The sequence below is a fragment of the Phaethon aethereus genome, assembly GCF_964289735.1.
Source record: "Phaethon aethereus genome assembly, contig: HAP1_SCAFFOLD_108, whole genome shotgun sequence".
NCBI lineage: Eukaryota > Metazoa > Chordata > Aves > Phaethontiformes > Phaethontidae > Phaethon > Phaethon aethereus.
In genome coordinates this window covers 419,872-447,018 of record NW_028113960.1, presented here as the reverse complement: position 1 = coordinate 447,018, position 27,147 = coordinate 419,872, and the positions used below count along the sequence as shown (strand labels likewise).

The window sequence follows — 27,147 nt, the reverse complement described above, 5'->3', positions numbered from 1 at the left end:
CACAGCTCCTGAGTTCAGGAGCGTACACAAAGTGTTTTGAATTTTGCATTTCACACACAAAACTAATTGCTTTTTTAGCACACATTAAGTGTCAACTTAGACAGTCATATGTCTTCATTATGAAGGTTAAAAAAAAAAAGATGCTTTCCCTCAAAAGAACAGAAACGGTAATAAATTCTGGAGATTAACCTCACAGTTTCTAGGACTTCCGAGAAGCTCTCCCAGTCTGCATTTTAGCAGTTGTACTGGTCAAAGCAGCAAACTGAGAAAATTGCAGACCCCACTGCCACACACGATCATGCGTGGGGAAGTGAACCACTGCAGGTTAAATCCCAAAAGCTGTCCATACCCGGTGGGATAGAGACACCCCCTTATTAGCTGAAGCTGTTGACAGAAGCTTTACCAAAGTCATGGTATCTTACTGGCATTTTTGTTTAAAAATCAACTCCGTTATTAAGGAACAGCCAAAGAACACATCGATACAGAAGCCAACTAGTAGTAAAAACCTCCACTTACTTGCTACATGTGTGGCCAGCCAGGGTCTGTCTGGCAAATACAATACAGAAAAAGCCAAAGAAAAGAAAACGCGAACTGCAGCACAGACTTGCTCTCTCATTTTTGCAACGATACGCCACAATTTTGCAGACTCTAGGCAACCAGGAGGAAAAAGGACATCCCCATCACATCTGCAGGCTCTTGGACGGGAATGCCCACACCACGAGGGTCTTCCTGGAGGGAGCCTGCTATGGAGATTGCTCGGGACACTTATGCCTGCCTTCTCGCCCTCTGTGACACCGTTCCTGTTACATCACAATGGCAGCCGTTCTGGGTTGGTTTGCGAGTTTATGCACGGCAACCTCGTCCTCTGCATGGGGTTTGCGTGGCAAGGTTGTGGCAGCAGGGCTGCAGGGGTGGCTTCTGTGAGAAGCTGCTAGAAGCTTCCCCTGTGTCCCATAGAGCCCGTGCCTGTCGGCTCCAAGACGGACCCACTGCTGGCCAAGGCCAAGCCAGGCAGCGACGGGGGCAGCACCTCTGGGATAACATATTTCAGAAGGGGACAAAACCGGCACGTGGCATTTGCAGCCGGAGAGAGGAGAACATGTGAAAACAGCCCTGCAGACACCAAGGTCCGTGCGGAAGGAGGGGCAGGAGGTGCTCCAGGCGCCACAGCAGAGGTTCCCCTGCAGCCCCTGGTGAAGACCATGGTGAGGCAGGCTGTGCCCCTGCAGCCATGCAGCTCCACGCTGGAGCAGATCTCCACCTGCAGCGCGGGGAGGACCCCACGCCGGGGCAGGGGGATGCCCGAAGGAGGCCGTAACCCCGTGGGACACCCGCGCTGGAGCAGGATTCTGGCAGGACCTGCGGAAAAGGAATCGGGAGCAAAGCTGAGCCCGTGTGCTGGTGCACATCCCTCCCTTGTACCTGGGCCACTCTAAATTGCCTGACCAGCCTTGGCTTCTGAACAAAGGGTTTGGCAGAGAGAAGCCCTCAGCCGTACCAGGTGCTCTTGTGTAGATGAGGAGGAGAATGGCACTGAGGGTATCAGGGACGCAATCACCTGAACAAGGTACAGGACAGGAACAGAACCAATCAATTATCTCCAGACAATCCTGGCAGTGGTACCATCAAAACCTTAGAAATCACCTGCCTGCATTGTGGAAACTCACTGATGCCTAAAGACAGTCATCTCCCAGTCCTATAAAGAGTGGTCCCAAGTGAGACCCTTTGAGCTTTCCTGGACCGCAGCGGCCTGCAACCAGCACCTCCCTCTGAGTGGGACGCCTCTCAGAGCCCGTGAACCCTCAAGTTCACGATCAACTCAGAGGCTCGACTGTGCACCCGTTGAGCGACGCAAAGCATTCGATGTGAGTATTTGACTGAATTCCAGGGGGATATTGAGTAGGTACCTTGGTACATCTCGATCTCTTTTCTCTAGATCTCTTTATGGGTCTCTGTCTTTACTCCTATAGGTGTGTGTGTGATTAAGGACTCGTAGTAAGTTTCCGTGGATTATGCTGCTAAGTTTTATATGATTTGATACTGTGACTTTCTCGGCATTGTTAGTGAATGTGATTGCTGCTATTTTGTATTGGATAAATTGCCATCTTTAAGTGACAGGAAGCACAAAATCATGGACTATATCACTACACCAGAATCCCTGATACTCTATCCCTTTAGTCATAAACCGTTGACCAAGTCTGGGACTAGGAGTGGATTCAGCCGCACCTAGACTCCTCTCTGAGAAGGACTTTAGAAAGCATGGGGGTCCAGCCTGAACCTCGTGACTCAACGGGAGGGCATTCCTTTACTTTCCTTACCTAACCTTAGTCATAAACCGTTGACCAAGTCCAGGACTAGGGATGGATTTCTGTCCACTCTGAGCCTCGTGACTCAATGGGAGGGTCTCCCCTACTCTCCCTCCTCAAATAAACACATTAACTCGATTCGATAGACCAGTAAATCATTCCAGTTTAATTGTTCTCTCTGCACTGCTTTTCCACATTGAATAAGGAATAGAGTGGACCTTGCCATCGCCTTCTGTTAAGTCATGCTTTTTACAAATCTAGATTAAAATCATTCGCTTTCTGATATCTTTGGTGGTGATTCTTCAAGCAGCCTAAATTATCCATTCGTGACAGCCCAGGAAGCAGGGAGGTATGGGGGGAATGTGTTTTAAGATTTCGTCTTATTTCTCATTATCCTACTCTGATTTTGGTTGGCAAGAATTTAAAATAATTTTCCCAAGTTGAGGCTCTTTAGCCTGTGATTGTAATTGCTGAATGATCTCTCCCTTTCCTTTTTGTTGGAGGGCTGCTCTGACTTGGTTTCTTTTGGATGGTCTTTCTTTGCCTTTTCCTCCACGACTGGTCTAGTTTCTGGGTGATCTTCTATCACTTTTGGATGAATTTTCTGTGGGGTACCAAGAGTCTTCGCATCCTTTTGAGAGGAAGATGTTTAAACATTGTCTGTCTTTGGCACGTCCTCCTTCACTTGTTTCACAGGAGGTTCCATCCGAGGAGATTTTTCACGCTCGCTGTCCACCTTCACTTGGGAAGCTTTAGGTGGTTTTCCTCTCTTGTCTTTCTGAGGAGGAACAGCCACTTCTGCTTCCCGCTTTGTCTTGCCAGGTTTTGGTTTTCGCTCATCCTTCTCTTTCTTCTTTTTAGACCCTGGCTTGAAAGCCATAGAATCTGCTCCCAAATGCTCATCCCTCCTCTCAGGGGTGGCATCATCTCTGCTTGGGAGCATGAACAATGAGTCCCTTTGAACGACTTCTCCTGTAACTGGCTCTCTTGGTTTTCTCGCACCTTCTAGCAACTCAGCATTGAGAAAGCCTTCATTCGCATCCCCTTTCCTTCTCTCCTGGTGTTTTTTAGATTTATTTCCTTTGTCATCTCCACGTGGATATTGCACCTCCCTCTCTTTTGATTTTGTTGGATCTTTGTTGCCACGGCTCTCTTTTCCGGAAGGTTGTTCAGGGTAATTTCCAGCTCTATTACAGCTGCGCTGCCTATGCCCCACAGGATAATCCTCCCTATGTCCCCAAGCATATGGCGAATACTCTCGTCTGGTCCCAGGTGGACCAAAGCAGTCTGGAGAAAAGTTCCCTCTCTTTACTGGAGGATGAAGTTGAGCACCAACACCATTGCCCTTGTAAAACTTCTCACACCACTCTCTGTAGTTCATTTCCCATTCTCCGTATCCTTGCTCTCCAAATGGATCTCCAAAGTCAATAGATCTGCCATCGGAAGCTTTCATATCATAGGATGGAACTTGTCTGTATTGCTTAAAATACTCCCTTCCTCCTTCCCCTTGAGGTATAGTCCATTTCCTGGGAGACTGGCCTCGAACTACTGGAGACCTTGACCGTGAATGGTGTCTTCTGTGTGGGGGTGACTTTGACCTCGACCGGTGATAACCATGTGGCCTTGACCAGGAATGATAGTTCTTGCGACTCTTCCCTTTGCCTCTGCTTGGATATGGTGGTGATCGTGAATACGAGCAAGAATGGGAACGACTAAATGATCGAGAGTAGGAGCAAGAGTAGGAAGAACCTGTTCTTGACTTGGAGTAGGTATGTGAACTTGTAGAGGAAGATGAAGTACTATAGGGAGAGTTGGACCTTAAAAAAACCACAACACAAAAAAATTGATCAAGTTAATTCAAAACGGTTACTCTCCCCAGCTTTTTTCCTCCCAAATTTCCTTTGGCTATTGATTGATTTAAGGTGCTGTATACTGGCCTCCACTGGGACATGAACGTGCACATTTTTCACTACTCAACCACTACACGCAGTGCAGATCTGTTTTGTTGCAGTCAGATGCAAAAAGAGCAAGTCTTCATGGCTCCAGTGCACTATCAAACATCAAGACAGCACGATTTAGCATGAATACAGTAAAGATCAATGTTAAAATGCTGCTTGGACTATTTAACTTCACTACTTCTTTGGCAATTTGTACGGGATGCAAAATTCTTGTACTGCAACCTTACGTCCAGTCGTCTTTAATCAACACTTCTAGCCAGATGTGCTAGCAAAATCTTACACATACCTCTAGCTCTAACCAGGGATAGTGACTGCATTTCAAGAGAAATCATCTCGAAAAGCTTCTGAACTCAGCCTCGACTAGGATGACTCAATGCCATTACTCTAGGACAGATACTGGCAGCATGAGCAAGAGAGAGCTTTTCAGCACTCCTGCCCAAGTGACTTTTGGGGATAGAAAACATCAGCTACCCTGAGGTTTTTCTTCACAAGGAGTTCTTTTATTATTTTTTAAAGAACCCTTTCGCATCATTCCGCAGACGTTCATGAGCATCTTCCCTCCTCCAAATGTCCTTCAGCAATTCAAGATTACAAACAAGTCTGAGTCCTGAGACAAATTTTACAAGGTCAGAACCATACTAGCATAAGCCACCAGTTTGCAGTCCAGCTTGAAATCTCTCTGTGTACCCACATGTGGTAAACAGAAGAGGAGATGAAGACAACGTCTCTCACAGATCTCCTCCAAAGTGCTTTGAGGAAATGGTTACAAGCAGAATAGGGAGATGCAGAAAATCCAGCAACTGTACCTCTTCAATTTCTGGCCTCCTCACGGCTGTCAGGCGGTGAAGGATGCCATTACAGAGAAGCTTTACTAAAAGAGAAACCTGTTCCTGAACAGCTGTTGCCAAATTATAACTGCCAGTCAACTGTAATCTCTGCCCTATTTGAGCTAGGAATGCACACATGAAACTCCTGTCACCGCCAATCCCTGGGATCATCCCATCCCTCTAACGACAGAGCGGTGGAGTGGAACGCCTCCTGATTCTTCCAGACGTTCTGCTTCTCCATAATGGACATGTAAAGCATGTACCTGGAAACCAAACGCTCCTTTCGAACCTTGTTATATTCCATCACTTCCTTAGCAAACTCATCCCTTGCAAACTCCTCAAGTTCGGACTTTTTCTTGTCCCTGTGAAAACAAGTTTGACCTTCACTACCATTGTAGTTTGACCTTCATTACCAAAAGACATCAAGAAACAAAACATGGCCACTAGGAGATGATGATGTCAGGTGCACTGTGGTGTAACTGCAGTCTGATATGCTACTGAAATACAACAATGAAAACCCAGGCAACTTCATTGAGCCAAATACTTACTCCTCTTGCAGTCTCTGCTGTTCTCCGTAAAACTCCTACCTGGATAAAGGAGGTGGTTGTGTCGTGGGGATGGTATTTCCATGAGCCCTTGGCACTGCTGTTGCTACCCAAGCTGATGACATGTTGGCAGGAGCTGGAGGATATCCTGGAGGGGGAACAGCGTACCCAGCAGATGGAGGCTGCCCAGGTGGAAAGTGAAGAGGAGACTGTGCTGGTGATAGCCCCGGAGGAAGTGCATGGAGTGGTGGAGGGTACGAGGGAGCTGGAGGCACAGGCACGACGACGGGTGTTGATGCTGCTTCTGTTGGGGCATGAGTCCTTTGGGAACGTTCACTGCACAGGCGTCCTCGATTTGAACTTCTGAAGAAACCCAAAAACATGTGTCACTCTTTGTCACACTCTGCCCTGATTGTAAAGAGGAAAGCCAATGAAGCTGCAGCCTGGTGGCGAGCACTTCCTACCCTCAACTTCAGCATTTTTCTCCCTGCTTTCCCTTCACTTGAGACTACGCTCCCTTCTTGATCCTCACGCTTGCCTTCCAGACCCTCACCCCCAACAGGTCCCGCAGTCTTCTCCCCTTATACTCCACTTTGTGACCGTGGATGGAGGCTGCCCGTGCTTAAAAGACACTCCCATGTCCCATGTGCCAAGCGCCCACCGCTCCTCTGCCACTCCTTGATGTACTTACTGCTTATACTTACTACTGAAGATCACACTTCTGATCCTCAAAGTACTGCACAAATATTAACTAATCTTCTCTCAAACTTCTTTTAGCTTCTTCCACAGGCATCTCCTGTGGTCTTGCCTCAGGATGATGTCTTTGGCCTGTTCTTGTCCCTGAATTGTTATTTTCTTGCTTACTGAATTTGAGAGTTTTAGGAAATCTGTGGAATCATCCTGGCTTTTGTTGTGCTTTATCTTTAAGACATCATACACACAATGCACGCTTACAACCGATCTCTAACAAAGGCGTACCAAAAGGAAGGACTAACTTGACACGGCAATAATAGATCAAACAAACGCCTCTCTCTCACTGAGAGAAAGCACCTTGGCTCGTTGAGATGAGAACATTGAAGAAATTCAAAATTGTCATCAAATAACAGCCTTGACTTTTCCAAGAATTCGCTCCACCAGTATCCGCTAAGTTGTGAAATAAAGAATGTTGGAGGCTGATTTGTATTGGGGAATCAATGTCTTCAGGTCTGTTCAGCCAGTAATCAAAAGGGTGGCTTTCCACCCAATCCTTTAGTTATATTTCATTTTCAGATGTACTGCTGGTTCCCTCAAAAACTGTTCCTTTTTCAGAGTCCTCTTTTCAATCACGTACTGGAGTTTTACTTTAAATACTCCTACTGCAAGCACAGATCCCCTTTGTCAAAGCCAAATCAAATTAAGCCCTTTAAAAATTAATCACCGCTTGTATTCTCCACAACTATCTGGGCATACTTACTCCATTATAAATCAGCTGTTGTCTAAGTTAAGTGTTATGGCCTCGTTGAACAGGTTACGGGTCGTAATATACCGGATTTCTGTAGAATACTTACTGTTGCCAGCCTGGTCTGCCACCAGCTGAGCCAACTGTGCTGCCTGTGATTGCATGAGCTTTTGGCGTAGGGAGGGGAAAAAGAAAAAAATCCCATTCAGTTTATCTCAAGACAGCTTTTTAAAAGAAATTCTAAAGTTATAGTGACTTACCGGTTGAGGGTACTGATTGCCCTTCGGGGCCCAGAAGACTTGGGATCGCTGGTTGCCTTAGTGCAGGAACGTGATCGCCCTTGTCAATACATGCAAACAGATAGAAATTAAGCTCCACTAAAAGACAAGAGTCGCTGCATCACTTGAAAGAAAACTGACCTCCTCTTCCAACAAACTGCTGGTTGACAGAGAGGGAAATTTCAGAAGTTCAGCAGCCATCACCAGAGCAGCAGGAGGTAACACAGTATCAGCATCACTACCAAAAAAAAAAAAAAGTTATTATTCAAACAGCGTTTTCAAGTGCTACTGGAAATAGCAAGTCCAAGGTGAGAAAAGGCTGACTACTGTAAACGGGAAAAAAAATTAAAAAAAATCTTCATCAGATTTACAGATGTGAAGTTGGCCCATTCTTAAGGAAGCACTGGAAAGAAGTCAATTTGGACTACTGGCATGCCAAGAGAAAGCTCACTGGAAAAATATCTTCTTAAGCTAGCTGCACGTGAAAGGATTAGAGCACATACAAGTCACGCACTGAATCTCAGTTTTGGAAGACGCGAGAACTGAAATTCTATGAGGAAATGTTTAGGTGTGAGTGCAGAGGCTGCCTTAGAGGTTCTTCTGAATTGCGGTTCTTTGCATTCAATGCTACAGCTGAGCCTGACAGTCTTCTGGACAGAGAGGCTATTTGCAGCCCAGGCATAAAGCTGAAAGGCCACAAGCCCTAAACAATCGTACAGATCTTTCACGTCTTTTCATGTGACTTCACCGGGCTGCAAACTCAGAATTTCATGTTTGTAAATACATCAAAGTTACGGCGTTTCAGTGTTTATTAGCCAAGTCAGTACGTGTCACCGACTGCCCTTTGTGTTACTGAGGATGACTCTGACTTATCGTAAGATTGGCTGGTAGAAATACCATAGAAAAAAGTGATGGGAAAACACCTGCTCAGTTTTAGCTCTAATTGTGCTTTTACAGGTTTCATGAAACTGTTGCTTCCTCCGTACTAGAGAGAAATTAATGCACTCAAGAAGCTTTGACATAACTAGAGGGCTCCTTTAGGAATTGCTAGCCACATAAAACCAAAGGGCCCCTGGGCAAAATGTGCCTCTTCCAGGGTAAAACTCATAGACAATGACTGATAAGGGAACTAAGCAAGAAATACTTCTGAGAAAATCCTTGCATGATCCGAGTTATCAAAGTGTCCTCATTCAAAGTAAATACAAAACCCAGAACTTCCACTAGTATCGGGAACTGTCACTACCGATAGATAAATAGCTAGTGGAGAAGCTCAACAAGAAGAAGAATCTAACTTGAGCATTTTAGTGTCCTTTATATCCCTGTTGGTCTACAGATTTACTTACCAAAGAGGTCCGTCCGGCTGTTCAGCACAGAGAGACAGGGACACTGCTGGAGGGAGACCAGAGGTGACGACAGAAGACGGATTTACTGGCAGCCCAATGGCCACAGAGGACTGACCAGAGGCCAACGATGACAAAGCAGCAGCAGAATGAGGTGCCAGGGATGATAATGGAGTCATTAGTGGGTCCTGCTGTCTGGAAACTGCTGGCCGGAGCTGAGGCTGCATGTTGTGCGCTCTTGTTTGTCTCGTTAGTGGTGGTGGAGGTGGTGGAGGTGGCGGCTGCTGCTCATGTTGCTGCTGAATCTGCTCTCTGTAGCCAGTTCCATTATTGAAGTTGTTCACAGCCTAGAGGCAGAAAAACACGTACAGAAAGGCACTATGAAACTTCAGTAGATGTACGAACAAAAGCCTCCCCAGAGCAAAATTACTTGTCTGTTCCTGTAAACATTATCAATCCTAAAATCAATCAACATACAGGTATAGGAAGACATCAGGTGAAACACTGACCCTAACGATGGGTAACGCAGAGTATCTCTATTTACAGTACCTCAGTGTTAACACCAAATTTGAAAGTGAGGCAATCACGTTAAGCAAAAGTGTGACCTGAATTTGCCAGATTCTCTCTAAAGAGTTGTAAGCTTCTCTAACACCAGATAACGTCTCTGAAAAGTAAATTCAGCCTTATTCCATTTAGCCTTGCTTAAGGAGATGTAAACGAGTATTTTCTTCCCTTTCAGCTTTTCGCAAATAGACCTGTCTAACAAACAGTTTACATAAATGTCAGCATGTCACCTGGCGTAACAACTTGTTGGCAGTCAAAGCATCGGGAGAAACATCTGTTTGATGACACGTTGGGCATGTATGTTCCTCAGATTCCAGTAACGCTGTTCTAATACCTGTGAATAACGAGAACCATCAAAAGAGTTTTCAGCAAAACTAAGGAAAATGTTGGGGTTCTAATCAATTATAAAAACACGTATATGATTAATGGGTGAATACGGTCTTGAACAGAGCCTGAAGCGGTAAATGTCCAATAGTGTAAAAAATGTCCAGCATGCAGCAAATAACTAAGCAGTGTTGATATTTCACTGTTGTTACTTGGAAGCTGTAGAGTAGGCTGTGTCTTGATGTTTGGACTGGTCTTTCCACTGTGCAGGACAGTGAGAAGTCACCAACCTCAAGGTTGATGAATAAAACACATCTCAAAAAAACGTTCATAGCTTCAAGTTCTGAAGGATTTCACCAACTCTCCTGTGGAGAAGAATGTGGATTAAACGCCCAACTCTCCGTTTGTTGCAGACCACAATAAGTCACCAGAGCAGGCTATAGAATTTTGCATGAGAGAAAGGGCTGGGGACAAACTAAATGTATTCAGTATCTCATACTGTAATCACCTGCACGGTTACACATTCTTCTCAGAGTCATCCTTCCACATGTACAGAGGGTTTAACTAGACACGTAACCAGGGAAAAAAGCTTTCTGCCTTTTTTTTCTGCCCTTTGCATAAGAAGGGTCCTCTCCCGTTCTGGGTATACTCAGGTATCAAACAGAACGGGTAACCAAGTAATTTCGTTCTCTCCCAGTTCTGCCTTCGGAAGGTCAGATGCCATGTTTTGAGTTAACAACCGTGGGAGTAAGACTTACATTCGTCACAGTAACTGTTTCCACAGCAGGGAGTAACAGCTGCGTCACTCATGACCTCTTTGCAAATGAGACATAACAACTCCTCTGGAATAGGAGCGTCTGAGGAGGAGGAGGAGGACGGCTCCTCTGGTGAAAAGGGAGGCTTTTCCTTCTTTCCTCTAGCATACGCTTCCCTGGAGGCGGGGCGGGGAAGGAAAAACAACAAGTGAAAGATGGGCAAAGGAGAACTTTTCCAAGCTTTGGATTTTCCGCAAGCTAGCTAAAATAGATGGCATTCTTCTCAGTCCACATTAGCCTTCTAAAGCGTAGGCATTTAGTTTCAACTACTTCTCTTTGGCCACCACACCAGAAGAGGGAGGGGGAACAATTTTCCTTCTGCAGAACTCTCCCATTCATGGGATCAACTAAGAGATTGGCTCAGACTAGAAAAATCATTTTTCGACATCCAGAAATCAGCTGAAATGAATCCCACCTCTCCTCTGCCAGAGGGTCAATGTAAATTGCAGGCTCAGGATCAAGTGAGTCTCCGATTAAATACACTTTATGAATAAAAGAAAACTATGTCTCAGCTTCTACACAAGGAGATCCATGACAGCCACAAACAGAAGTGCTATCAAGTGCATTTCTTCTCAGACACTCTTGTCACCACACAGTAGGATTTTCTTAGGGTAAAGCAAAACAGGAAAACATCCGTCTGGTTCACACATGAGATTTGATCAAAGCCAGAGGGGGAGGAAATCTCACTCACACAGCTATTTGCTAAATTGGGCAAGAAGCCTTTGAAACGTCAAAGAGAAGCAAAACGAGCTTTCGAGGAGAATGACTCCAACGGTAAGCACTAGTGAAATCTTTTGCAGACCTACAGATTCTAGGTGTACCACAAGTTGAACCAACTTCCAGGGGTGTGAACAGCAGGACCAGTCTATTTCCATATTAGAAAGTATCACAGATTTTAAGGCGACGATACAATGACGGTGCTTCCTCCTTCGTAATTACAGACGCTGGCCAACTTGCTTGCATTGCCACTCAGACACACACGCATGGTTTCTCTCGTTCCCTTTCTGCTCAGTCCCATTAATCCCATACTTACGCACTAATAATTGGTATGGCGTATTTCCCAGTGCTTGTCAGCATAGCACCCTTTATACTGGGATCTTTCACCTCCATCAGGAAACTCCTCGGAATTCCTGTGCTCCTTTTAATTCTGGGAACAGACTCAAAAATTCTGTCCTGTTAAGAAAAGAAGTGCAGATATCTCTCATCTTAAGACCCACCCTTAAAAGGACATTTCAATGATGATTTTCAGCAGCAAAAGCCTTTAATCCTCTCCTTTTACCCAGCATAAGGCTTGCTCAACTAAAATACCCTTCTCCCTAAAGGAATATAGCCAGGATGTCCCAAAGGCTTGAGCAGCGTTTTGAACTCAGTCGACATCCTTTGGCTTAATGTCAAGTTCCTTAAGGGTGAAATATCCCTTGGCTCACCATCCACTCGGAGAGGAGACACAACCCCGCTCCTCCTTCAAAGCGCAGTTCAGAGTGAGAGCTTAACTCGGTGCTCTGAATCCGACACTGAGAAACTGAGATTCACCTTCTCTAGTGAAGGTGGAATTCATATCTCACGCATATACATTCAGCAACTGATGTCAAATGGCATGGCTACTCAGCCAGGTGCTTGTGTAACTAAAACACGCAAACATTGAACGGATGGGGTCGACCGAAACATCTTGGGTTTTTACAAACTACTGAAAACTGTGAACTGTCATTAAAAAGCGTTGAAACCAGAAAGATTTCCAATAAAATTGAAATGTATAAAAATATGCATGACAGTGTGCGGAGAAAGATCTATGGACATATGTAATGTCCATGGCCTAGATGGAAGAAAATGTTACATTTATAACTCCAGGTTTCCCGTGAATTGTAAAGGGCTTTGCAACATTGCCACATGACCTCTGCGTTTCACCCCAAAAGAAACAATTCTTAACATGAGTATTCATGTATTTGTTACGGAACTGCCAAGGGAAAACAATTTAAAAGTAAGTCACACCAGAAGTCCCCCACAATCTTACCCCCTTTGTTGGGCAGTTCTTTACACAGTGGCCAGGTTTTCCACAACCAAAGCAAGTATATGATGTCAGAGGTGGACCCAAGGCTTTCTTCGTGTAACTGAAGGTGTTTTGGGGAAAAAAAAGAAAAAGGATGCATGTGTTAAATCCATGTTTGTTAAAACCAACAAGTTTACAGGTTTTCCATCGTCGCCAAAGATCGGATTTGACATTATCCACACTTACTTGGCTGGATCATATTCACGGCAAGACTGGATCATCACGGCTTTTATTTTATCTTCTTCGGCAGCATTGGCTTCAGCCAGATTGGCAGTCTGTTGTTTAATAGGTAATCGTTTGAGAGGCACATTAGAAACACATTGAAGCGCACACAGCCAAAGACAACACCACTCACCCAAGCCTGTACAGAGCAGCACAACACTAGCTGAGGTTGCCTGAAAACAGCTGCTTATATAAAAAATAGTTGTGCTGAAAGTGTTCTGGGGAGTCCTTACACCATGAAATGATGCTTATGTGCCTGTTAACCTACTTGAAAAGAGCATTCTTGGGCACTCAAAACCTTAGGCTCAGGTTGGACCTTATAAAGACTTGTGCACCTACTCCAGTTTTCTTCCAAGTGGACTGAAGCTATGCACAGAAAAAGTTAGACCTGCCAGTATTATTAAAGGGATCTTAAGCTCCAGCCTATTTGAAGGAGAAGACAGCCACTGTACATTGAATTGAGAAAGATGAAGGCAAGTACCATTGTTTACATTTGCAGCATCAGAAGGATACACAACTTAAAGGTCAGGGAAGTTGGTTTTGCTTGCTGAAATTCAGCTTCACACACAGAAGCATTACAGAGATTCAAGCTTTTTAGAGCCCCTCAGCAAGACAAAAGACTCTTTTCAGTAGAAATTGGACCACTCGTGCTGTAGGCAGTCCAAACTGCACGTTCCCCCCTGCTAAATTCTTCATATTAACTGATGTAACTAGGAACATTTTCACAATCTACACTGTCTGTGCCCCAACAAATTAGACCGTGTTGTCCACTCTAGATATACTGCAATTTATGAAATTGTGCAGCATTCCAAGAACGGATCTATAACTATAATGACTAGAAATTCAAAAATAGCCATGCCATTGCCCATGCGACAGAAACGCTTCTACTTTGGCTGTTGCAACCCCCCCCAAGATGTCCATAACCAACAGCCAATTCAGTTCTTCTGTGAACATTGTGTTCGTTTCCAATGTAAACCTAACGAAATGTGTGAACAAGTCAACAGCTTCTGCAAGGCTGCTGCTTTGTGTCTTGAAGCTGAGTCATACTGCAACACTATGTGGAGGCTGATAAGGTGCTCCCCTTCGATCTTCCCAAAGTGGGAACTGCTCTTCACAGGATACTATCAACAGCTACACAGGCTTTAAAGTTCAAATAAATAAATTATTAAAAACTACATTAAAGTTTTCTTCCCATTACAACAGTTATCCTGCTATAGATCACAGTGTACAATTTAAAAATTTGAAGCAAACACTTTTTTTTTTTATGTATTTGACAGGAAAAAAAAATATATATACCTTAATCAGCTGGGCCAGAGAAAGAGGTGCAGAAGAGTCATCACTCTGTTCACAAAAAATTAAAAACATCTTTAAGTTTTACAATCAAAACCTAGCAATAGTTAACCTCTACGGTAGTCGGAAATTCTGCACTATATCCTCTGAGCATCACTGAAAGAGGCATTTCCAACCTAGTGTCATTTGCCTGTGTTCAAAACAAAGTCCAAACCCACGACAGCTTAGGAGTGCCTATGTGGTTAAGGAGAAGAAACTAAAACAACCAAAGCCGCTTGAGATTATGTATTGCTCCAGAATGTCTCAGGGAGGGAGCCTTGTCAAATACTCACAACTGCTTAAAAGTCCAAGGGGTAAGGAAGCTGTCAACTGTCCGCTAAAAGGGATTCTAAAACAATATTTATGTTTCTTGGAGAAGGAAGCATCACTACAGAAAACTTATTTTCAGTGTAGTTTGTAAATCAATCAGCGTCTCATCATTTATAAATGCACACGGCTATGCCTTTATGAACACAGCCTAGTTGCCTGTCAAAATCAAGCATGGGCACATCAGCCCTGAAACAGGAACTCTGCCTCTCCTCTCCATAAGTTTAAAAATGCCAGGCTCACCACACCCCACAAAACCCAAATGCAAACACCATTCCAAAGCATCCGCCATAAAAGTAAACCACCACTTTATCAAGAAAAAAAATAAGCTGCTCAAATTATTGAAATTAAGGTGTCTGCCATGACAGAGTAGCCTATAAAAACTGAGAAAATGGATTTCTTGTCGTGTATTAGACCGCAGGCCACACTACGCAAATTAGTTTGGGAAGTGTGAGAATTTAATATTCTTCTCCTTGCCAGCAGACCAAAACCAAGTCTTAATGATGACAAAAACATGGATTCAGAGCACAATCCTGGGATTTTTTTTTTTCTCCTTTGCAACCACACTCCTCCCTCCCAGCTACCTCCTGCAACAGCTTGCAGGAATGAAGTCCTCAGGCCACCAGTCAGCAACGGACTGCGGCATTTACTGGGATCTAAGATGACATGCGGTTTTTCCACAAGTCAAAAGGGTAGCTCTCATCTGGTTCCTTTTCCAGGATATTGAATTCTATGATGCCACAAGCAGCAGTTAAGCTGACACTAGTAAAACATCATCAGAAAGACATCCGAATCACTGCTTAGTTTTTTAGAAACGTAGAATAAAATTTCTATGATGCTGAATCAAATACATTGTACATACAGCATCTATGTTTTAGTGGAAAATATATTAGGTTAATGTTGGGGAAATTAACACAAGGCTACATTGATCGGAATTAAGTGCAGTGTGTAGAAAAAAGTGTGAGATGGTGTTTTACATACGCCTCTTGATATTCCACTCACTGGCTCAGTGTGACATCTGGAAGAAGAAATAAAAGTGATCAGAACTTAAAAGAAAGCCCTTGTGCCCAACATACAGCAGTGACAACAGATTACAGAACTTGAACATCAAAACGTGATGTGCTGATAGTCTAGTGCATGTGGAAACGTATTCATATACATAAACGGTTCTCTCTTGGTACCTTCAGTGCAACTAAAAAAAGCCCAAAAAGCCCATTTCTACTTTGTCAGAAAATTACTCTAAGACTTACAGAAATAGAACACCAAAGTGCCTCAGATATTTTGTCTCTGCTACGTAAGTATCAAAAATATGAAGTCTGTACTACAGTTTTGTGTCTTAAACATGGTGACTAAAAATAGTAGTAGAAATGTCACCTGAAGGCAGTGCCTAGGATTTTCTGTGATTTAGGAGTCCTGTGGGGAAATAAAAAAAAAAAAAAGGACTTAATTGCCAGAATTTGCTTTAAGATAACCTTGAAAATGCTACAGTATTTGGGGAAATATTTATTACATCTGGGAACTCGCTGAGATTCCACATACTCATTGATCTGTATCTGCATGTAGATCATCATGAATGAGACATGCAGCCATCGATGTAGTTAACAAATAATTCCTGCATCATCCCAAGTGTCCCATCAGCAGAGCTGGCAAGCCTTGGTCTTTCCCCTCTAGCTAGTATGCAAAAACACCAGATTTGGGGCATAAGGATACCTGCCATATGCCACCCCCCCTGCCCCAAATGCAAAGAATAGACGGATTCGCAGAAACACTGAGAATCAGACTCTTCTGAGATGGGAACAAATTCTAAGTTTACACTCCAGTGCGTACCTGTCTTCACTCTAAAAGCAAGACAAGCAAACACGTGTAACAAGGAATCTCTCCACGTAGAGGAAACAGCATCGAAAACTTGGCGCTCAGAAAAAACAACCCCAAGATCAAACCAAATAGAATCATTCTTAACAGTTACCGTTGTTGGAGTTTGAACCCCATGTCCCAGCAGGCCGAAAAGCATAAGTTTACTTTGGGACAGGAACAATAAAATCTACCCCATTACTACAAAAAGTAACAGCAGCTTTAACCAGAAAGATACAATCTGAGTGCCTCTGGAAAGGAACATCAATTAGAAAAGGTAACACACCCAAACCACTAACACAGAACACAGTTCTTTATGGATACCTACAGAATGTATGTTTTGCTGGTAGCTTTAACTCCTCCGACAGGGATTCTTCTCACAATTACTGATGAGTTCTTAGGAATCAGGGCATTAGCCTCTGTGTATTCTGAAAACAACATAAATGCAGAAAAAAACATTAGTCAATTCATAAGAATGTATATGAATATGTAATTACACAGTGCGGCAGAGAGGGAAGCCCTTTGCAGATAGAAAAGCCAGATTTCAGATGTAACGGTGCATTTTTATCGTCTCAGCACACTAGCAGTACATTCCAAGAAATCTTCAGGTTTGAGAACCAAACGCAAGCAGCACAATCTTTTCCAGTTTTTTTTGAGAGAGCGTGAATGCCAACAGCAAAATGCTCCCAAAGGTCACTAAAGGAGAGTCTGCTAGCGCATGAGGTTCTGTCCTGATCTAGCTTAAGTGGCTTTTGCTTCTGTTAGGCTACAAAACCAAGAGATCTTTGGAGAAAAACAAAGCACAGCCAAGTCTCACCTGTGTAAAGCAGATCTGAAGTCAGACAAGCTTGCCCTGCAACAAAACAGGCCCTTAGCTAAAGCATGAAATCTCTGCGCCGTTGCTTTCATAGCTGTTCACTAAAAGCGATTCGGCCACGCTGCTGGTGCTCAAGGCCGACAGAACACAGAAGACAGCCGGCCACCTCTGCGTATGGCTTGCAGCTTAAGACTGCAGACTTAAGACTTAAGGGATGTGGTACCAGTTGGCTTTAATACATTTCTATTTCCTTCGCCTCGATTAATTGAATTCATTTTGGTTGATGGCACCTTAATAAAGGTGAAGTCAAACAACGCAGACTAAAAAGTTAACTTTCTTTTTCTTCTTTTAATAGGAAAGGATTAAAGCTGGAGCACTATTCCTGAAGTGCCTGGAAATTTTTGTTTGCTTGATTTGAATTTAACAGATGCCAGCTTAGTCTAGCAGCTCTCGGACAAAACTGGCATCTCCCAGCAGGAACCTTTTCCTCCTGGGCAGCAATATCCCCGAGCAGAGACTTGGCAACAAATCTTTCTATTTCTGAAAAGTCACACCCCAAGGCCTGTAATCACATTCAAACTTCTCAAGACAGCAGCTTACCAAACTGAAATATCATACTAAGTACCACGAAACCATTATCATCTCTGAGAAACAAGCACCACTTTTTAGGTTTAAAAGAATTTATGACTTCTCTAAGAACGTTTCTTACGTATAGTCACCATAAATGTTCTGCCGGAAAACTTCAGTAGTGCCCTGATACGGTTCACACGTAGTACCAGGGAAAAAAAATGCTTAGAGACATATGGTGAAATGATGCTCGATAGCACCTGAACGACAATGTCTTTGGTGTAGAAAAGAAGCGATATTAACAAGAAATTCCAAGGTGTCATTTAGATACGGAGAACATCCATGGCAGAGGGGCCATTAGAGGGTCTGCACAGATGGTAACTCACAGCTACCCTCTTGATCCAAAGTGTTGCTAGCGAGCAGTTGCTGCAACAGCCACCAAGCCAGTTTTCCAGTGCAGTGGAGTAAAGCAAGGTGATCACAAAACGAAGTCACCAAAGACAATTTATTTCTTCAAAGTAGCCACCTGTTGTCTTCCCATCACATTATCGCTTCCCACCCCGTGTAAGCCCCCGCTCCGCTTGCCCTCCCAGTCCCCCCGGAGGCCGGCAAGATGGGCCTCAGGCTGACTCAGGCTACGTGGGGACGAGCCACAAAGAGCAGAGCGTGGCTCCCACAGGCCATGGCCATCACAGGGTGGTCTGTGACACTGCCAGCCGGGCAGTCCCCGAGCCCCCACGCCCGCCGCCCCCACGCACCTTCTTTGGTCTGGGCGTTGGTGATCTGCAGGTCACAGGTGGCCGCCTTCAGCTTCTCCCGGCCCATGATCTGGCGCTTGAGGTCGCACAGGGAGATGTGGAGGCCGGTGAAGGTGACCGTGTCATAGCTCAGCTTGGAGGAGAACTTGTAGTGGACGGACGACATGGTCGGGGCCTGCTCCCCGATGGCGTCTACTACAGCGGACCGAGGGGGCTGAGCTCACCCCCGCAACAAGTCCGGCCTGCGGCCCTCAGCGACGGGCGGGCGGGCGGATGACGGGGAGAGGCCCCCGCAGTCCCGGCTCGGCCTCTGCTCCCTCTCTCACGCAGCGCTCCCAGGCCCAACCACTCGCTGTGGGCACTCGGGCACCTCTGCCTCAGCGTTCCGTTAGGGGTTTAACGGACGCCAGCCGCAGGGGCTGCCCTGATCGCATCACTGCGCGTGCCCAACGGAACACTGCACCCCCCCGCGCCTCACCTGGCCTGTGGTGTCCCTCCTGTCACCCCCCTGGGCCTGCCACTGCCTGGTGTCCTGTCACACCCCAGGCCTGTGGTGTCCTTCCTGTCACCCCCCTGGGCCTGCCACTGCCTGGTGTCCTGTCACACCCCAGGCCTGTGGGGACCCTCCTGTCACCCCCCAGGCCTGTCACCGCCTGCTGTCCCTCCTGTCACCCCCAGGCTGTCACCACCCGCTGTCCCCTCCTGGCAGCAGCCGGCCAGGACAAGACAGCCTGGGGAAGATGCAGTGGGCTTTGCCGTGCGGAACTTGGCTGCCCGTGCCCAGGCCCAGCGAAGGGAGGGGACATCTCAGGGTGTCCGAGTGTCTCTTCTTGCATTTACGGGAAGTTCGGTCAAAGAGCCAATGGCCATTGATGGTTATTGCCATAAACCCATCTGCTTGTACTGGTACCGCTTCCACAAAAAGAAGACGACAGGTCATTGTCAGAGGAGACTCCCTTCTGAAGGGCACAGAAGGCCCCATATGCAGACCGGACCCACTTCTTAGGGAAGTCTGCTGCCTCCCTGGGGCCCCAGTTAAAGCTGTGAAGAATAAGCTTCCTACCCTGGTACGGCCTCAGATTATTCTCCATTATTGATTTTTCATGTAGGTAGTGACAAAGTTGCAGTAAGAAGTCCAAGGGCAATCAAGAGAGACTTCGGGGCCTTGGCACGACTGGCTAAGGGATCAGGAGCACAAGTAGGTTCTCCTCGGTCCTTCCAGTTGCAGGAATGCTGACGGAAGGAACAGGAAGAGCCAGCAGCTTGAGCCCGGTGACACCGGCAGAATTGGGAGGTTTTTGATCATGAGCTGGTCCACACGACACCAGGCCTGCTGGTGACAGGTGGGGTACACGTGTCTCAAAGGGGGAAAAGGGTCTTTGCACAGGACTTAGCAGGGCTGAATGAAAGAGCCTTAAACTAGATTCGAAGGGGGAAGGGGATAAAACCAGGCTCGCTAGAGATGAGCCTGGGGGCGGCATGCCGATGTTTGAGGGATGGTGCTAGCGAGGTGCTGCAGTCTGCCAGCTCAGTGGAGGTAGGGAGCATGGAGAGCTGTGTGACAGCAAAGACGCAAGGGTTATTGATGTGTTAGAAACCACAGCAGAACTGCCCCTTTGGACTTCCGGAGGGCATACTGGAGTCACTGTGTTCAGCCAGCTGGGCAGAGGATAGGGAATCCCCCATATGATGCGTCCCGTCTGCCTGGTGGGCCTGTCCCAGGGAAGGCAGGGTGCAGTTCCAAGAGTCTCTCGCTTGCTCGCTCTCCCTGATAGCCTCAACCTAGTCACCTCCTCCCGCAGCTCGGTCACTACGTGGAAGAGTTCCTCTCCCTGGGCGCACCTCCCACAGCTGTGCTCACTGCTGCCGTCCATCAGCATTGCATCCGTCCGTTGCCTCAGCCGAGGACACTGGGACGGACAGAGCGAGCGAGAGTAGGTCAGTTGAGGTATGAATGACAGTGGCAACACAAAGACTGGAACTAAACAAGAAGCCAAAGCCAAACAAGCCAATGGCCTAACCCAAGAACAACCCAAGCATCCTGCCTTCCTACTGCCAAAACAGGACGGTGGTTCATACCTTAAAGGCTACTTAGCCCTTTGCAGGACCAGGCCTAGACATGAAGACTACAGCGCTAAGCTGTTTTACAGGGTTTTTTCCTTTTTTTTTTTTTTTTTAAACACTGGGTGGCTGTTGCTTCACTTGCTGTTTTGACTGTCACAATTTCAAAGTGAGTGTACACCTTATTCACAGGGTGAGAAGGAGGGGGACCTTCCAACTGAATTTGCTTTCCCTTGGAAATGGCTGAGGCAGGCAAGCATTTGTGGTCGTTACCTCTCTGTCTTAAGCCCTGTTTCGTCTTCAAAATAAATTCAGGAGCCAGAAGGCAGGAAGAAGAGAAACGGTCATATTTTACTCCTTGAGGGGCTGGGTTGTTCTCCCTCCTACCACCATGACTGTGACCATTGGCTTCTTTATCCATCCACCTGTCCCACAGCACAAGCGTTGAGGTTCTATAGAGTTTTATTCTCAGTTCTGCTCTGAGCTGGCATGGGAGAAAGCCGGCTTGAAGCACTAGTGGCTGCTGCCGTTCTTATTCGCTTCCTTTGCTTCCGTGATCAGCGGCGTCAGGCTGGAGAGAGGCTTGGCTAATTTTAGGAATGGATGCTGTGCAAAGGAAAAAAAGAAATGAACCATTACTTTCCAAACTCAGGTACTCACAGCCTCAAGCAGCATTTCTCTGGTTATGGGGAATACGCTGAAACAGGACTGAGGGGACCATCTGCACCTGCGTCTTCATGTCCAGTACCTTGCTATCACAGGCAAACAGGGTCCAAAATCCCATTAATCCCTTTATCAAGTTGTCTTCAGCGTGCTGGCATTTCTGCCCTGCCAGCACTCTGGGAATGCTGTTTGCTCTCCCAGGGCCTTGTTCCTTTCAGGAAACGCAAGTTACTTACTTAGGTTCCTGTTTTTTAAAGACATGGGCTATCTGAGTTGTCAGAAAAGAGCAGAGGCATAAACCGTTCCTTAGGGAACTCCAATAGCTCTAGGAAATGTTTATGCCAGGAGTATTTAGGCCCATGTGTTCTTCTGAAGGCCATGGAGGTACAGGTTTTCAGCACCAAGACAAGAGCAGGGACACCAGAGACAGAGCGCTGACGGACTCAGCTCTGGCTTGCAGCGAGAGCAGTGGCTACCATCCCATTTGCCACTATGTAGAGCTGAATATACTACCAAAATTCAACACAGGGCCGCAAAAATGATCAGAGGGACAGAACACCTCTCCTATGAGGACAGGCTGAGAGAGTTGGGGTTGTTCAGCCTGGAGAAGAGAAGGCTCCAGAGAGACCTTTTTGCAGCCTTCCAGTACTTAAAGGGGGCTTCTAAAGAAAGATGGGGACAGGTTTTTTAGCAGGGTCTCTTGCAACAGGACAAGGGGTCATGGTTTTAAACGACAAGAGGGTAGATTCAGGCTGGATCTAAGGAAGAATTTTTTTGCAATGAGGTGGTGAAACACTGGTACAGGTTGCCCGGAGAGGTGGTAGATGCCCCATCCCTGGGAACATTCCAGGCCAGGTTGGACGGGGCTCTGAGCAACCTGCTCTAGTTGAAGATGTCCCTGATCACTGTACGGGGGTTGGACTAGATGACCTTTAAAGATCCCTTCCAACCCAAACCGTTCTATGATTCCACTTCTTTTCCTTTTGAAAAGCACCAAGACTGGAGACTAATATGAGGGGGTTCCGTCTCATGCCTTTGAGTTTAGCTGGTGAGAAAACCATTACATAGAACAGCTGTTCCGCTTGCAGCCGTGTCCCATTTTACCTGCAGAAGTTCCTTGGCAGACCCTCGCCTGTCCACATCCACCTCCAGGCAGCAGCTCAGAAAGTCGCGAAACACCGCGGACAATCGCTCAGGGTTCTGCAGCTCTGGTGTCCCGTTCGTAGCGATCAGATGCAGCGCCTAGAGAAAAAGGGAACATGAGACTCCACCTGTTTCCTTCATATCCATAACTGCCCAGATAGACCCCATTTTTTAAGGTTCATTCTCCAGTGGCAGTTTCTTCCCTGGCAGGGGGTCAGACAGGATTTTTCTATAGCTACATAAAAAACCTTGAGGCAGCCACAGCTCTTCCAATATCAAAATGATCTTGCCTTGACAGCTGATTTCACGGACTGACCTGGTTAGTATGAACTACATCAGCAAAAGCACATTTTGCTTCTCCAAGTAGTGACAGGCTTGTGACAGTGACAGTTTACAGCCCCTTTTAAAGAGTGAATTTGGCCTAACGCTATTATTTCAGAGGATTACTACTGAAAATGCATCTCGGCGGGGCTCACTGTTCCCTACAGTACAGCTTCCATAAAGCAAAGGTAGCCAAGTTTTTTGCTCTGCTCTTGATAAAAATGGTAACCAGATGGGAAAAAAGGAAATCCATCAGCTTAGTCCTTGGATAAAGAAACAGAAACATTGGGAACCTTTTTTTCAACACAGGCACATAAGTTGCATGCACAAATATCTTATGAAGAAAATGCATCTTTGGGCAGATGGGAGCCAAGCTGCAACAACGTCTTTCAGCAGTCTCCAAATTCCAGATCAGCGTCACTTATGTGTTAAGAAGAAAACGTTTAATGCTTGCTATCAGAAAAACGAGTAATTCCATCGCTATGGGAACACTCCGCTACCTCAGAATTGGGAGTATTCACCTGTGTTAAGGGTTGAGTCCTCTGTGGATTCCCCTCCATGTTGTGCATAAATGTCCAGCTGCTCATCTGAATGCACAGTCATTCTGTGCACACAAGCCTAGCCAAACACTTGAAAATTCCAGCCTTTCTCCTCTTCAACAGCATCCAGCCAAAGCTAAGCTCAAGTTTCCTAAGCAAAGCCAAGGATGTTCACTGTCAAGTAGCTGACGGAGTTCATGCAGCTGAGCAAGTCTTCCTGATATTCCTCAGGCCAAGGGAGTACAACGTCATTTTGCAAAACACAGGGTGAGCAGTATCCAGTGTGGTTCGCTTGTAACCAAGGTCTAACATGCTGAGAAGCCAGCGAGATGAGTTCATTGCGCTTTTGCAAGATGTTATGTAGAAACGGAAGACAAACCTTTTGAACTATTCAGACATAAACTTCCAGAATACGTCTAAACTACACAGCAATAATGATAGAAATAGGCCATGGGGTCTTCCATTAAAACGTCTGCCATTACAACAGCTCTGTTCTACTGGCACTTAACTAGACCGGGACCACATTGACTTTGCTATTGTCCTCTTAAATACAGAGGACAATTTCCAAGCCTAAAAAGGCAAAGAAACGATCCTAGAGTAAAAACAATAAAAGGAAGCTTCTTTCCTTTTCCCACAACATAAATGTCACAAAATCAGTCTGATCCTGTCCCTCTGCAGCTGACCTCAGCCACCGGACACAGTGGTGAGCTGGAGTGCCTGTCCTCACTACGCTTCAATTGCGCTACCTGAGGGATGATACTTCTCCTGCGGGAAAGGACTACAGCACCAACGGCAGCTTTGGGGATTTTACTGCAGCCACATTCACCTGAGTGTGAAACAGGAGTGCCAGGACAAATGGAGCTCTTTTAGTTACTTGTTTCTTCTCAGAACATGAATCCCAAAGAAGAGTCATCTTCAGCTCAGTACGTCCCCTTTTCAGTATTTCCACCAGAACAGGGAAAGGTCTACGGGAAGCTGAAGTACCTTCTTATCACATATCTTTTGGTCTCCTATGATATGCAGCTGGCAAAGAAAAGCAAGTACGGTACAAAGGAAAGGAGCGTTCGCAGTAGCTGCAAAGGGGCAATAAGCTCATTAATTTGTTTCACATGCCAAGAAACAAGAAAGGCTTCAGCAGACCATTACAGCTGCAGTCTGTGAAAGCAAGATCCTAAAGGTATCCAGGCCACCCAGATACGTGACAGAACAACATACAGATGATTAAGAAGCCTGAAACTGTAGAAGATGTGCAGCATTTGAAAAAAATGCTACAGTTTTGAGACAAATTGATGCGCTGTGGTTAAGAAATGAAAAAGAAATGCTTAAGGGTTTGTTTTGTTTCTGTGGTTTTCTGTTTGTTTTTTTTTTTAATTGAAATCAGGAGGAGGTCCAACCTGAATTTCAAAGGGTTTTTATCACACCAGTGTTTGTCCCCCAGGACCTCGGCATGCGCCGGATGGAAGGAAATCACAGTGAGAGGAAACAAATACCATCACAGACACATCCAAGACACACATGGCTCGAAAATTGTTCATTCCTGTGAGTTCTGCATCAGCTGGAAAGAACGTGAGCAGCATGGGATGCGCCTGCTCTACACGTGGAAAACAACACTGCATCTACATGAAGACTGCTGCTAACTCTAGGACTAATGAGCCTTTCATGCCCTTACAATTTATTTAGGTGTTTAAGTAACGGAAGCTCCTGTGTGCCTTCCATTATTAAAACAATCCTTCATAAAAAACAAATCAACCCTGTTGGGGTTGATTGACCTTAATAAAACTAGCTGATAACTGGGGAACTTCAGGCAGTCCATCACAGGCTGTTCACTGTTCCTAGCTCAGGGGCAACAACCGCTGAAAAAGAGCCCAGGAAGCCAATGCAGATGGAAGCAACTTCAGGTGCCTGATTTTCGTCTACCACAGTTTTACTAAGACACCTGAAGATGCCTTGAAGCTCTAAGTGTCCAAGCTGATCGTATCTCCAGCAGGAGATGAGGCATATATGGAGAAAAAGAGCATCTCAAAGAATCTGGGTGAGGGCAGGAAGAGCTGAGTTTGGTCAGAGAGAAGAAATCCAGTGATCTTTCTAACAAACAGTTGACCTGAGGCTTCTCGAGGAGCCCTAATCAGCATTTGAGGTTAAGGAGGCAGGGAACCTTCAGCATCCCGACCAGTCACGCTAATGCTCTTCACGGGTTTTTGCTGCCTTATGCAAGGCAAATGCATTTTTTGCAAGGGTCTCCCAGGGAAGCAGGTGGAGTGTGGGCTCCTCTCTTTGCTTGGCCGGGGGTATTTCCTGACCATTCTCTTGTTTCTTCTTTCAGTCTGCAGTACGCAGTCGGGGTGCCACAGACCAGAGAGAGCACAGCCTTACTGCTATGAGAGAAGCTAAAGGTCAGGCTCTATTTTAATTCTAGCCTTAATAAGAATTGCGTATGTATACGCATAGAGCAAACTTAATTTCCTCCTGAATTCCTGCATCCTGTCAGGAATTAACTGTGCAGCACTGAGCTCTGTTTCAGCTCTCAGTCATGAGGTGTTATCTTGGCAGACATTCCTCCACTATGACACGCTCCTTTGGTATAAGAACTGGTCATTTCATTTTAAGGAATTAGGACAAAACTGGAAACTTCAAAACATCAAAATACACTAGTGTACTACAAGTACCTGTGCCAAAACAGACTTGTAGAAAAGCATTTGCTAAGAAGTGATTATGGCATTACTAGAACCAGTGACACTTCCTGAAAGGCGCAGGTGAGCAATCGGCACTGATCTGAGTTTGGAAAGACTTCTCCTGCACGTACAGTTGAAATATTTTTCATAAAAATTCCCCAACTGGAGGATCTTGCTGCTGAAAAATTCTTGTCATTCAGAGATACAGCTCAAAGAGAGTTCTAAAAGCACATGAGAAATCTCAAGCGTGGTTGAGGGCAAAAATGACACATTTCTGAACAGTCTACATGTCACTTCTCTTTTAAGGTCCCCCTATTGACATAACGACAGCTACAATATATGCCGATATGCTCCAGCGACATATTTAGAAGCAGCCCTTGGTGGAACTAGTTCAAGCTGGTGTAACTGGGATTTTGTCTCATGGGAGACAAAACATGGGGCAGGTTAGAAAGACGGTGGTCTCTGGTTTTATTCGCACCTTACCCTGAGAGGATGAGCATTAACGTAAGGAGGTTCTCCTTGCGCCATTTCAATTGCCGTGATCCCAAGCGACCAGATGTCCACTTTGGGCCCGTATGCGTTTCCCGACACCACTTCTGGTGCCATCCAGTAAGGAGACCCGACCATCGTGCTCCGTTGACTCTGCTCAGGGGTGATCTGAGCACACAAGCCAAAATCAGCTGAGGAGAAAAACAAGTACTGTTAAAGGCAGCTTGATTTATGAAACCAAGCAAAAGAAATCCCTTCCAGATGCCTCAGAAGGCGTTGTTGAATCTATCTGGTAAAGCGGCCATGCTCTGTTTACTCAGTGCTCGAGCCAAGGAAATACTGAAGTGGCCACTGAAAAACCCCTCAAGTTTCATGCAGTGGCTTTTATTCACTTGAAGCTTTAGATTATTCTTTATTACTATCCCTTCTGGAAGGGACCTACACAAACCGAAACCACTCTTTACACCTTTTTCCTTTCTGTACCTCTCTGGACATTGGCACTGTGCTCTTAGCTCGCAGCAGTGGTCTGCCAGTGCACTACCACAGGCATCGCTTTTGGGTAACAGGCAGTCAGTCAAAAGCAGCCCCACACCACATCCTGGGAATGCTGCACCTGACCAAGGATACCTACTCAGTTTGACAGATCCATCCATTCCGAGGAGGATATTGTCGCTTTTGATGTCTCTGTGGATCACTTGGTTGGAATGAAGGCAATCCAGAGCTTGTAGGCACTCATAGATCAAAAAGAAACATGAGGGTAAAACTTACTTAGTGACCAGATTTCATCACACAAGAAAAGAAATGGCTCTAAAGGATTTAATTTCTAGTTGAATTGAGAGTAATGGCAGAGTATTGTGCTCTCAAGAGGAAGAGCTTGCTGCTTCAACACAGAGTAATAACTTCCTAAACAAAGGCGTAGTAGCTTTTGAAACAGAAATGTCAATTC

At 45.6% G+C, this 27,147-nt stretch overlaps 1 protein-coding gene and 1 pseudogene across 2 annotated transcripts in view; both read right to left on the bottom strand.

Annotated features, from left to right (window-relative positions):
- LOC309416430 (E3 ubiquitin-protein ligase RBBP6-like) overlaps window positions 1-18,479 on the bottom strand; it is a 70,087-nt pseudogene extending 51,608 nt beyond the window's left edge. The window contains exons 1-17 of the transcript in view: window positions 18,314-18,479; window positions 16,500-16,599; window positions 15,695-15,733; window positions 15,302-15,338; window positions 13,961-14,005; window positions 12,629-12,717; window positions 12,407-12,503; window positions 11,429-11,568; window positions 10,339-10,511; window positions 9,487-9,590; window positions 8,696-9,039; window positions 7,494-7,590; window positions 7,335-7,413; window positions 7,184-7,241; window positions 5,640-5,996; window positions 5,355-5,453; window positions 3,184-4,123 (exon numbers count right to left, since the gene is read on the bottom strand). The product of the transcript in view is annotated as an E3 ubiquitin-protein ligase RBBP6-like (transcript). The remainder of the gene's footprint in view (window positions 1-3,183; window positions 4,124-5,354; window positions 5,454-5,639; window positions 5,997-7,183; window positions 7,242-7,334; window positions 7,414-7,493; window positions 7,591-8,695; window positions 9,040-9,486; window positions 9,591-10,338; window positions 10,512-11,428; window positions 11,569-12,406; window positions 12,504-12,628; window positions 12,718-13,960; window positions 14,006-15,301; window positions 15,339-15,694; window positions 15,734-16,499; window positions 16,600-18,313) is intronic.
- A 1,401-nt stretch (window positions 18,480-19,880) lies between these two features.
- LOC309416429 (serine/threonine-protein kinase PAK 3-like) overlaps window positions 19,881-27,147 on the bottom strand; it is a gene marked incomplete at its 5' end in the record, with an annotated part of 266,010 nt that continues 258,743 nt past the window's right edge. Inside the window, 4 exons of the mRNA XM_082015979.1 lie at window positions 19,881-20,980; window positions 22,142-22,279; window positions 26,196-26,392; window positions 26,833-26,932. Coding sequence (XP_081872105.1) covers window positions 20,888-20,980; window positions 22,142-22,279; window positions 26,196-26,392; window positions 26,833-26,932 — 528 coding nt within the window. The 3' untranslated portion in view covers window positions 19,881-20,887. The remainder of the gene's footprint in view (window positions 20,981-22,141; window positions 22,280-26,195; window positions 26,393-26,832; window positions 26,933-27,147) is intronic.